General features: G+C 43.2%; 1 protein-coding gene across 1 annotated transcript in view; it reads left to right on the top strand.

Annotated features, from left to right (window-relative positions):
* The first annotated feature begins 238 nt into the window (after nt 1-238).
* Nucleotides 239-12,475, top strand: part of itga10 (integrin, alpha 10) — a 37,891-nt gene continuing 25,654 nt past the window's right edge. The window contains exons 1-5 of the mRNA XM_072679088.1: nt 239-567; nt 1,786-1,991; nt 9,109-9,220; nt 9,343-9,452; nt 9,598-9,686. Of these exons, the coding sequence (XP_072535189.1) occupies nt 1,937-1,991; nt 9,109-9,220; nt 9,343-9,452; nt 9,598-9,686 (366 nt within the window). The 5' untranslated portion in view covers nt 239-567; nt 1,786-1,936. The remainder of the gene's footprint in view (nt 568-1,785; nt 1,992-9,108; nt 9,221-9,342; nt 9,453-9,597; nt 9,687-12,475) is intronic.

The following is a 12,475-nucleotide window of genomic DNA, read 5'->3' as shown; positions in this document are numbered from 1 at the left end:
GAGAGAGAGAGAGAGAGAGAAGGAGGAGAGAAACGGAGAGAGAGAGAGTAGGCGAGAGAAAGTGTAAGGGGGAGAGAGCAATAGGAGACAGAGAGAGAGAGGTAGGGAGAGAGCAGGAGGGAGAGTGGGAGAGAGAGGTAGGGAGAGAGCAGGAGAGAGAGTGTGGTTTGGGTCTGAGGCAGAGTGAAGGTTTTTCTCTGCACTGTATAAAGACACTCTTTCATCCCCCCAAGTGTGTGTGTGTGTAAGAGTGTGTGTGTGTGTGTAAGAGTGTGTGTGTGTGTGTGTGAGAGAGAGAGAGAGAAACTCGGCAGGCTCGGAAGGAAGAAACCCAGAAGGAGAACCGTGAGTGTGGTGGAGCTCGTCAGCAGCAGCTCACAGCAGATCCTAGAGGAGCCGAGGGGCAGCTGCTGGACCCCCTGATCACCAGCGGCCCACCAGAGTTCTGATCAGCGCTTAATGGAACCTAAAGCAGAACCCTCCTGAGCCCGACAGGTGCTGCGCTCCTCACAGACTGGATCTTCCCTATTCAGCTACTGGTCCAGCGTTCATATGGAGAGAAACAAGGTAAGGTAGCGTTCACTCTCTGCAAAACGGGTTCTAGATAGTCCTGAAGAAGGGTACCAATAGTAAATTAGTTGGTTAAAGGTTCCTTAAATACAAGGAGGACTCTTTTGTACCTTCCAGTTCTATAGTCAAAGTACCCCTGTTTGCAAAAATGGGTTCTATCTTACATAGTACCGATAAGTGTTCTATGAATCACAACAACAACAACAGTGGAACCTTTTTTGGTGCTACTCTATATCAAGAGGTTCATGTATATCAACAAGAGGGTTTCCTTGTATTTGAAGAACCTTTAACCACTCGGATGGTTCTTTGAGTAGTTGCGGTTCTAGCATAGAACCATTTCCTTTGCCGTGGAACACTTGAAGAACGCATTTCCCATTTTAAAAGGGTTCTCTGGCTCATTACAATAGTGAAACCCTTCTCGGTGCTGTAGAGCAGTGGTCCCCAACCCTGGTTCTGGAGGCCCCTGTGACCTACACACTAAAATGTTCTGGTCAATGGATCCCCAGAACCAGGGTTTAGAACCACTGCAATGTAGTGGTTCTAAACCATTTTCCACCTGAACGTCATCAGCAGTGGAACCCTTTTTAACTGGTTCTTTAAAGGACCACATCAATGAGCAAGGAACCATTTAAGCATCCAAAGTTCTCTTAGATTTGTCTTGGTTCTGTATAGAACCCTTGCCCTTGAGGAACCGTTTTAAAGTGTGTATAGTGATGCTGTGTTTTTGTTACATCGCCCACCCTCCACTACAAGCATTATCTAGCTTAATTAATGTGGTTCTCTGTATGGAACCATGACAACTCGGGGGATAATTTGAGTAGATAAATGATTCCTTTACCTTGTTAAAGGGTTCTTCAAAACAAAAAGGAGAACCTCTTGCAGATGGGTTCTGTATAGTACTAAAATGTACTTAGTGGAACCCATTTTGGTGCTATATAGAACCAATTAAAACCTAAAACAATCTACACGAGATTTGGCTGGCTTGTATTTGAAGAACCCTTCAACCAGGTTAAGTTGTTCTTTGAATTGTTGTGGTTTTTAGACCCAGTACCCTCATTAAAGAACCCTTGAAGAACACCTTTTCCATTTTGAAAAGGTTCTATAAAGAACCATCTGAACGTTTTTCTTTATGTAAGCATTCGAGTGGTCATGGTTCTATGCAGAACCGCTGTGTTTCCATAAAGAACCCGTGAGGTAACGTGTTCTGGTGCGTAGGCCGTGTGAACGCGTGGAGGTTATTGGAACTGCTGGACTGCTGCTCATTATGTCCACACCCTGACCTGCTGACCACTGAGTGGAGAAGAAGAAGAACCGGAATAAGAACAAAACACGGAACAGAAGGACAAGGTCGCCCCGAAGGGAAGAAATGCAGGTCCGAAGGCACCTGCCGCTGCTGCTGGAGCTCGCCATGCTTCTGAAAGGTGAGCCTATCCAGTGTGTATTTATCAACGCTGCACATTACTGAGTAATGTACTACGAGATGCCAGCAGATGATCTTCTAACCGATGATGTAGTCCGATCAGAGCTTCATTACTTTCGTCTTACGTACCATCAAGATCCAGTATGAATCTGCAGTGTGGATATGTTTTATAGTAATAACAATGGATTGATATTTATAAGATAAGATAAGATAAGATAGTCCTTTATTAGTCCCGCAGTGGGGAAATTCACTGTATCCAGTATGAATCTGTAGTGTGTGTAGGATTTACTGTCAGACAGTAACAACCATGTAGGGATTTGAATCCAGTATGAATCTGCAGTGTGTCTATCTTTTATAGTCATAGTAATAACTATGGATTGATATTTATCCAGTATGAACGTGCAGTGTGTATCTTTTATAGTAATAACACTGAATTGATATTAATCCAGTATGAATCTGTAGTGTGTCTATCTTTCATAGTCACAGTAATAACTATGGATTGATATTTATCCAGTATGAATCTGCAGTATGTGTAGGACTTACTGTCAGGCAGTAACAACCATGTAGGGATTTGAATCCAGTATGAATCTGCAGTGTGTATCTTTTATAGTAATAACATTGAATTGATATAAATCCAGTATGAATCTTTTATAGTCACAGTAATAACTATGGATTAATATTTATCCAGTATAAATCTGCAGTGTGTATATATTTTATAGTCACAGTAATGGCTATGGATTAATACTTATCCAGTATGAATCTGTAATATGTGTAGGATTTACTGTCTGACAGTATTAATTGTGGAGCAGTTTTATCCAGTATGAATCTGCAGTGTGTGTAGTTTTACAGTCTGACATTATTAATTGTGGAGCAGTTTTATCCAGTATGAATCTGCAGTGTATTTAGCTTATATCATTGCACACTAATAATTGTCTAGGGCCTTTATCCAGTATGAATCTGTAGTGTGCGTATTTGTTTTAAAGTGACAGTAATAACTATGGATTGATATTAATCCAGTATGAATCTGCAGTGTGTAGTTTTACAGTCTGACTTTAACAATGGTGGTGTGATTTTATCCAGTATGAATCTGCAGTGTGTAGTTTTACAGTCTGACTTTAACAATGGTGGTGTGATTTTATCCAGTATGAATCTGCAGTGTGTGTAGTTTTACAGTCTGACAGTATTAATCGTGGAGGAAGTTTAATCCAGTATGAATCTGCAGTGTATTTAGTTTTTTTTCATTGTACACTAATAATTGTCTAGGGCCTTTATCCAGTATGAATCTGGACAGTGTGTGGTTTTTACTGTCGGGCAGTAATAATTGTGGAACGATTTTATTCCAGTATGAATCTGCAGTGTGTGCAATCCTTACAGTCAGTGCATTACTGTCAGTCTGTGAAAACCACACACGCTACAGATTCATACTGGATTAATATCAATCCATTGTTATTACAGTCACTACAAAAAACTACACACACTGCAGATTCATACTGGATTAATACGGTAAGAGTAATCCTGCAGAGAATGAAGCTTCTGTTCGAGTGCAAAAGCCAGACGTCAGATTAAGATCTCAACAGCAGGTTGAGAGCTACCTTTAGCCGCGCTAACGGTAATGATCCGTACGCCACTTACTCTATTCCCCCCTAATTTCCAGCCCAGTAGAACTGCCAGCCAATCAGAGGCCAGGAGGCGGGGCTTGTGAGCAAAATAGTGAAACAACAATGAGAGAAACACATGTTTCTGTTTTATGTGTGTGTGTGTGTGTGTGTGTGTGTGTGCGCTTCTCCGTTTGTGTCCAAACAAGTATTTGTAGGACGCAACTGCACTGCAACGTCACTGTGGTTCTAAGAGTGACGGCCACAGTCAGGAGAACCTGTTCTAATAATGCTGAATTTGAGGTGCTCTGGGCCGCCAAAGTTCTGAACCTGATGAATCACATGAAGATCTAGAAGTGGTCAGGTCAGTGATTCAGTGGGCTTCAGGCTTCAATTTGATTAGGACACTTCAGTGATTCAGTTCGCCACAATGATTCAGATCAATACACTTTACTACAATTAAAATGGTGAAATGGTTCAGTGATTCAGTTCACTAAAAGAATCAAAATAATACACTGACACGATTCAAAATGCTATAATGGCTTAAGTCAATAAGCTTTTCAGTGATTCCGATCCTTACACTGTAATGATTCAATCCACTGTAACTATTCAAATCAGCACAGTGAAATGATTCGGATCAAGACACTACAATGAATCCATGTTGAAATGATTCAAATCACTGTACAAGAATGACCCAGTTTACTAAAAGGAATCAGTCCAAACCTAACAATAAAATGAGCCGATATCCCAACTAAATGATTCATTTCACTGCCATTATTTAAGTCAACACAGTGAAATGATTCAAATCAATGACGTAAAAAAATGATTTGCTGAAATGATTCAAATTAGTACACTTAAATGATTCAAATCTGTTCTGGATTTCAGTCAGCACAGGGATTCCCGCTGGGCCACTGAATCACTTGACTGATTCCTGATTCTGATGCACTGAGCGCTTCTGTCCGGGTTCATTCCCGCGCTGCTCAGCCTACAGGACATGTGTAGCATCTGTGCGAGTGTGGGTAAAGGTATTTGTGAGTGGGTGGTGCTGCTGCTGATGGGTTCTGCAGACCTCTGTGATGAACATGCTGGGTTCTGCTGGGCTGTGTAATCCTGTTCTGTAGATGAAGAACACAGGTGTGTGTTTAGGGAATTCTCTCTCTCTCTCTCTCTCTCTCTTTCTCTCTCTCTGTGAGTGTTTCTCACCCTCTGTTCTTCCTCCTCCTCCAGACGCCAGTTGGAAAGAAAATAGATGGGGTTCATCTTTTGTTGTATTTCCCAGTTCGGAGGGATCTGGCAACCTGGGCAGGAGAGGAGACTTAAGAGAGAGGATGAAAAGATGGGGATGAGAGGAAGAGGTGGAGGAGAAGAGGAAGGGTGGTCTGATATTGATTATTTCTCAGTTTGTTGTACTGAACTAGGTTTAGCTTCAAGCAGTGATGGAGCGAGTGAGCGAGACAGAGAGAGATAGCGAGCGCGAGAGAGAGAGAAAGAGAGTAAGAGAGAGAGAGAGAGAGAGAGAGAGTAAGAGAGAGAGAGAGAGAGAGAGAGAGCGAGCAGTGAACTATGCAGGAATGTGCCGTTGCTGATGGTAATAGAGTGGTTTCTCCTTCAGAGGGAAATGTTGTTCTACACTAATGTGTCCCACATGCAGGAGTGTGTAACGACCCGCACACTTACACTCCCTACTAAAGTGACATCACAGCTGTGTGAGAGCCTTCTGCTCCTACTGCTCTTCCCCTCCTCACCTATGATATAATACATATGGGGCATAGTGTTATTACATATAGGTATTTACACTTATACATATGGGGCATAGTATTACTATATGTAGGTATTTACATGTATAAAATACTAATGGGGAATAGTATTATTACGTATAGGTATTTACACTTATACATATGGGGCATAGTGTTATTACATATAGTTATTTACACTTATATAATACATATGGGGTATAGTATTACTATATGTAGGTATTTACATGTATAAAATACTAATGGGGAATAGTATTATTACGTATAGGTATTTACACTTATACATATGGGGCATAGTGTTATTACATATAGTTATTTATACTTATATAATACATATGGGGCATAGTATTACTATATGTAGGTATTTACATGTATAAAATACTAATGGGGCATAGTGTTATTACATATAGTTATTTACACTTATATAATACATATGGGGCATAGTGTTATTACGTATAGTTATTTACACTTATACATATGGGGCATAGTGTTACTACATATAGGTATTTACACTTATATAATACATATAGGGCATAGTATTACTATATGTAGGTATTTACATGTATAAAATACTAATGGGGAATAGTATTATTACGTATAGGTATTTACACTTATACATATGGGGCATAGTATTATTACATATAGTTATTTACACTTATAGAATACATATGGGGCATAGTATTACTATATGTAGGTATTTACATGTATATAATACTAATGGGCAATAGTATTATTACCTATAGGTATTTACACTTATACATATGGGGCATAGTATTATTACATATAGTTATTTACACTTATAGAATACATATGGGGCATAGTATTACTATATGTAGGTATTTACATGTATATAATACTAATGGGGAATAGTATTATTACCTATAGGTATTTACACTTATATAATACATATGGGGCATAGTATTACTATATGTAGGTATTTACATGTATATAATACTAATGGGGAATAGCATTACTACATATAGGAATGTATACGTGTATAATACATATTGGGCAAATTATCACTATATCTGAAAATTATTGTTATATTTAGATACTTATATACATAAATATATGTATATATATATATATGTAGTACACATATGGCACATTGTTATTATTATTAAATGTAGGTACATATGTGTAATAGAGATGGGACATAACTATATTATATAGGTGTTGACACATATATAACATATTTGAGTATTAGTATAGTATAGTATTATCACATAATATTTTATTAATACATATACATGACCTCATGTCTTGAGGTATAAAAACAAATGTGTGTGTGTGTGTGTGTGAGTGTGTATGTGTTTGTCTGGCGTGCCTTCGGGACTGTCCACCACCACACTGTATAAATGTTTAGTGTTGTCATGATGAAGTTCTGAGAGTAGAGAGCAAGAAAAACCCACAGAGCTAAGAAAAGTTCAAGTGGACACATGTACTCTCTCTCTCTCTCTCTGTCTGTCTCTCTCTCTCTCTCGCTCTCTCTGTCTCTCTCTGTCTGTCTCTCTCTCTCTCGCTCTCTCTTTGTCTCTTTCTTGAAACCATGTCGAAAGAGTCTGAGAGAAGAGGGAAGTGTGAGATAAAAGAGTGTGTGGTAATTAGAGGGTGCGTACAGATTAAATGGCAGTTTGGTGGACGAGGGCGAGGGAGGGATGGGGGGGACGCCCGGACAGACACTTGCCTCAGAGAGTGGTTAAAGAGCTTGTAGTGAAAGACTGCCCTGCCCTGCCCTGCCCTGCCCTGCCCTGCCCTGCCCTGCCCTGCCCTGCCCTGCCATGCCCTGCCCTGCTTTCTTCTGAATATCAGAGTCTGATCTCTGATCTCACCCGGACCCTTATCACCAGGGCCCTGATCTTTGCATTTAGTGTTGCTTGGCAGTTGCTGTGATATTTTTTAGGCGCTTGTTATAGTGATGCTAGGTGGTTGCTATGGTGTTGCTAGGTGGTTGCTATGGAGGTGCTTAGTTTCTGCTAGGATGTTGCGAGAGGGATGTTACATTGTTGCTAGGTGGTTGCTATGGTGTGGCTAGGTGGTTGCTATGGAGGTGCTAGGTGGTTGCTATGGAGGTGCTTGGTGGTTGCTAGGATGTTGCAAGATGGATGCGATGTTGTTGCTAGATGGTTGCTATGGTGTGGCTAGGTGGTTGCTATGGAGGTGCTTGCTGGTTGCTAGGATGTTGCAAGGTGGATGCTATATTGTTGCTAGGTGGTTGCCATGGAGGTGCTTAGTGGTTACTAGGATGTTATGACGTGAATGCTATAGTGTTGCTGGGTGGTTGCTTTATTGGATGCTAAGTCTTTGGGGTACTGTGCTAATTGGTGACGTATACGCTTCCATTACTTGTTAGATAGATTAGCCTTGTAGCTTTAGAGATCTCCAAACCTCGGACACTGAACATGACCTGGCTGATCCACTACTCGGGGTAAGAGAGGGGAAAACTGGGGAATTCAATCAGAGAGAGAGAGTGAGAGAGAGAGAGAGAGAGAGAGAGAGAGTGGGTGAGAGAGAGCTGTGGAGGCCCCATGTTTGAGGTTTCTGGGTTTGGTCCTCAGCTCTCTCTGGGCTCTCTCCGTCTCTCTGAGTAAACAGCACATGAAAGCCAGCTGAAGCAGAGCTCTGACCAGCAGGAATGACTCGCCAGTGTGTGTGTGTGTGTGTGTGTGTGTGAATGGAGGTTAAAAACACCCTCACACACAATACTGTGGGCTGCTGAATTCCCCGTTGGTTTTACTATATGGCTTTTGGTGCGATCAACCTGTCATCAGGAAAGTATTCCGGTACGGGAGCCTGTTCTGACCCCGGACGTTGTTTTGATCTGCGTTCAGTAGTGGAGTAAAACCCCTGCGTGTGTTTTCCTCATCCACAGCAGTCAGAGTCCCCAGATCAGATCAATCGATTAGATCAGATCAGTTCATTCAATTCAGTCCTGTTCAATTCCCTTCAGTTTAGATGAGGCCATTTGAGTCAGTTCAGTTCAGTTCAGTTCACTTTCATTCAGTCGGGTTCAGTTCAGTTCAGTTTAGTTCAATTCAGAATTCAGTTCAGTTCAGCTTGCCTGGTTCGGATCACTTCACCTCACTTCACTTTAGGTCATTTGAATTCAATTCACTTCAGTTCGATTCAGTTAAATTCAGTTCAGTTCATTTTAGTTTAATTCAGTTTAATTCACACTTCAGTTCAGTTCAGGATATCCAATATGTTGATCTGCTCCAGAGAGTCCTATTCTATTGGCAATACATCTCCACAGGGACTAGACAAGCTGTGTGTGTGCATTTGCACATCTTTGTTGGCTATGGGTGCAGCCTAAAGTAGATAAGCGCATTCACTAGACGGGGTGTCCACAAACTTTTGCACATGTATATGTATTTATTTGTAGTAGTGAGTGGTCCTCTCTCTCTCTCTCTCTCTCTCTCTCTCTCTGTATTAAAGGCAGGTCTGTGTGTGTTAGACAGGGAGCCACTTATACTCTGTACTTATTCCAGGCCACACCCCCCTCCCCTCCCCTCCCCCTCTCAGAATATGCTTCAGTTAAATGAAGGATGATCTTTATTCCGGCTCATTAGAATACGCCTCTCCCTCTCTTGCTCAACCTGCTGATTGCAGTCGTGGCAACTACAGGCCCAGAACGTAAAAATCCGGGCCAGGATTTTGCTCCAACTGCCTGGGCATCTTAGCTGATTTAGGCCTAGGAAGTTGGCACAATATCCTGGGGTGGATTTTTACGTTGTAGGCCTGAATTTCCTGTGTTCATCTCCTCTCACAGGCCTGTGTGAATGCTTCAACATCGACGTGAAGCGGCCGCGTATCTTCAGCGGCCCGGAGGACGCCCTTTTCGGGTTCTCGGTGCTTCAGCACGAGGCGGGTGGAGAGAAACTGTGAGTACTCAGGGGAGTAGGAGTGGGTCACAGGGGCCAGACATCTCATCTCCGTACAGCTGCTGTGGTGCAGGTGGGCTGCCTTGACTCTCCCTGTCCACTGTGTCTTGTCTGTGATGCAGGATGCTGGTTGGTGCTCCATGGGACGGCCCGCCCAATAACAGGAAGGGGGACATCTACAAGTGCGCTGTGGGAGATGAGCTGAACTCAAACTGCTCTAAAGTGAACCTAGGTGAGAAAACGGCTACGAACGGCCTCCTAGCATGATTGGGTCCTGCGAGACGTCGTGCCATGGCTGTAGTGGCAGTTTCTGATATGCTGCCAGAACATTACAACCATTACGAGTATAATTTTTTCCTCTGGTTCTCTTTGTGCAGCTGACAGTGCCTTCCAGAACGTGTCACGGAACCTGAAAAACTCCCACTTGGGAATGACGCTCACGCCGGACGATCAGAATGGATTTCTGGTAAGATCCTGCCTGAGGTGATGACTGAGGTGAAGTTTTATGAGATCCAGGGCAGTGTAATGGCCAATCAGTGTGTGGAGAGAGAGAGAGGGAGAGAGAGATGGGAAAGCCCCATATGGTCTACCTGACCACATCCTTCTGTGAGCAAATTCTGGTCTCTTTAAATAGGTCTGTCCAACACAAATTTCCTGGGGCTCATAAGTGTTCTTAGGAGGTCCCATGGCTGCTGATTGTAGCTGCTTAGAGGAGCTCATGGCTGCTGATTGTAGCTGCTTAGAGGAGCTCATGGCTGCTGATTGTTGCTGCTTGGAGGAGCCCATGGCTGCTGATTGTTGGTTCTTAGAGGAGCCCATGGCTGCTGATTGTTGCTGCTTAGAGAAGCCCATGGCTGCTGATGATTGGGACAAGGGCCATCAATTTTTCTAATGCACCCCTAGTCTTTACTAACGATGATTATAAACAAACCACAGCCCTAACAAGCTACTGAAGGTCTGAGAACTTGCAAGAAGTTATCTGAGAGCTTTGATGTCGTCTTGGGGTGCCCAAACTTTTGCACTCGTCTGGTTGACTTGGACATATATATATATATATATATATATATATATATATATATATATATATATATATATTCAGGACTCCAGCTACACCTGTTAGTGCTTCAGTTCCCTGCAGGCCTGCAGATCCGTTGGGTGGTGCTGATGTTTCCACAGCTCCTGCTCTGTGAACTCACCTGCTTCAGGTTAAGACGTGCGAAAGTAAACACGCCCCACTGAGCCCAGCGCTGAGCGAGGGAGCAGGCAGAGGGAGCGGAAACCTCGCCTAACCCCAGACAGAACAGAAACAGGCGTATTTTCACACGTGTAATTACACAGTCTCTCTCTCTCTCTCTCTCTCTCTCTCTCTCTCTCTCTCTCTACACACACACACACACACACACACACAGTTAAGCGTGGTGTCCTGTGTAGGGCAGAACACACTGAGCCAGCTCAGTCCAGTTCCACTGCGGCTTCGGGGGAATTGCTAGAGAGCTGCTGCCAAATTCAGCCACTCCTTTGTGACTGTGTGTGTGTGTGTGTGTGTGTGTGTGTGTGTGTGGTGGAAGCCAGTTGAATGGTGCATGAATGAGGCCACTGAAGTCACACACACACACACACACTTAGTTGACATTACCACCCGATCATTCATCAGCACCTTGTCGTAGTTGTAGCAGTGTGTGGAACTACCTCCACCATGTTTGGAAGCTGCACTGTAGCCTAGCTAGCTCTCACTGTGAGCTGTAGCAGTGTGTAGAACTACCTCCACCATGTTTGGAAGCTGCACTGTTGCCTGGCTAGCTCTCACTGTGAGCTGCAGCAGTGTGTGAAACTACCTCCACCATGTTTGGAGGCTGTACTGTAGCCTGGCTAGCTCTCACTGTGAGCTGTAACAGTGTGTGAAACTACCTCCACCATGTTTGGAAGCTGCACTGTAGCCTGGCTAGCTCTCACTGTGAGCTGTAGCAGTGTGTGAAACTACCTCCACCATGTTTGGAAGCTGCACTGTAGCCTGGCTAGCTCTCACTGTGAGCTGTAGCAGTGTGTGAAACTACCTCCACCATGTTTGGAAGCTGCACTGTAGCCTGGCTAGCTCTCACTGTGAGCTGTAGCAGCAAAAAAAAAACAGAATAAATGGACAAGCGCAAGAATCTGAGACACTTTGACAAGAACCAAACTGTGATGTTCAAGACGATGACTGGGTCAGAACATCTCTAAAACGTCAGGCTGCAGGTCTTGTGGGCTGTTCCCGGTATGCAGTGGTCAGTACCTACCAAAAGTGCTCCAAGGAAGGACAACCAGTAAACTGGCGACAGGTCATGGGTACCCAGGTGTCTGACCAGATACCTCAGGACACTTTCAGATGCAGTGTGGAGAGCTGCAGTGGGTCAGTGCTGCCCAGCACTAACGCTCAGTCCTCAGATCGCTGTTCACTGTATACCCCCTGAGTACGCCTGCATGTGTGTGTGTGTGTGTGCTGTGGTCAGTGCTATAACAGGATTGGAATGCATGTCTTTTATAATAACAGACCTTACAAAAGCCATAGCACCTCTCTCTATTCTCTCTCTCTCTTCTCTCTCTCTCTCTTCTCTCTCTATTCCCTCTCTCTCTATTCTCTCTCTCTATTCTCTCTCTCTCTCTTCTCTCTCTATTCTCTCTCTCTCTATTCTCTCTCTCTCTCTCTCTCTCTCTTTTCTCTCTATCTCTCTCTCTCTCTATTCTCTCTCTCCCTAATTCTCTTTCTCTCTATTCTCTCTCTCTCTCTCTCTCTCTCTCTCTCTCTCTCTCTCTCTTTATTCTCTCTCTCTCTCTTTTCTCTCTATCTCTCTTCTCTCTCTCTCTCTCTCTTTATTCTCTCTCTCTCTCTTTTCTCTCTATCTCTCTTCTCTCTCTATTCTCTCTCTCTCTATTCTCTCTCTCTCTCTCTTTTCTCTCTATCTCTCTCTCTCTCTATTCTCTCTCTCCCTAATTCTCTCTCTCTCTCTATTCTCTCTCTCTCTCTCTCTCTCTCTCTCTCTCTCTTTATTCTCTCTCTCTCTCTTTATTCTCTCTCTCTCTATTCTCTCTCTCTCTCTATTCTCTCTCTCTATTCTCTCTCTCTCTCTATTCTCTCTCTCTCTCTTTATTCTCTCTCTCTATATTCTCTCTCTCTCTCTCTCTCTATTCTCTCTCTCTCTATTCTCTCTCTCTCTCTCTCTATTCTCTCTCTCTCTATTCTCTCTCTCTCTCTATTCTCTCTCTCTCTATTCTCTCTCT

This window comes from Salminus brasiliensis, chromosome 5, assembly GCF_030463535.1.
Source record: "Salminus brasiliensis chromosome 5, fSalBra1.hap2, whole genome shotgun sequence".
In the NCBI taxonomy this organism is placed as follows: Eukaryota; Metazoa; Chordata; class Actinopteri; order Characiformes; family Bryconidae; genus Salminus; species Salminus brasiliensis.
The sequence above is the reverse complement of the archived record's forward strand: the minus strand, read 5'-3'. Positions and strand labels throughout refer to the sequence as shown.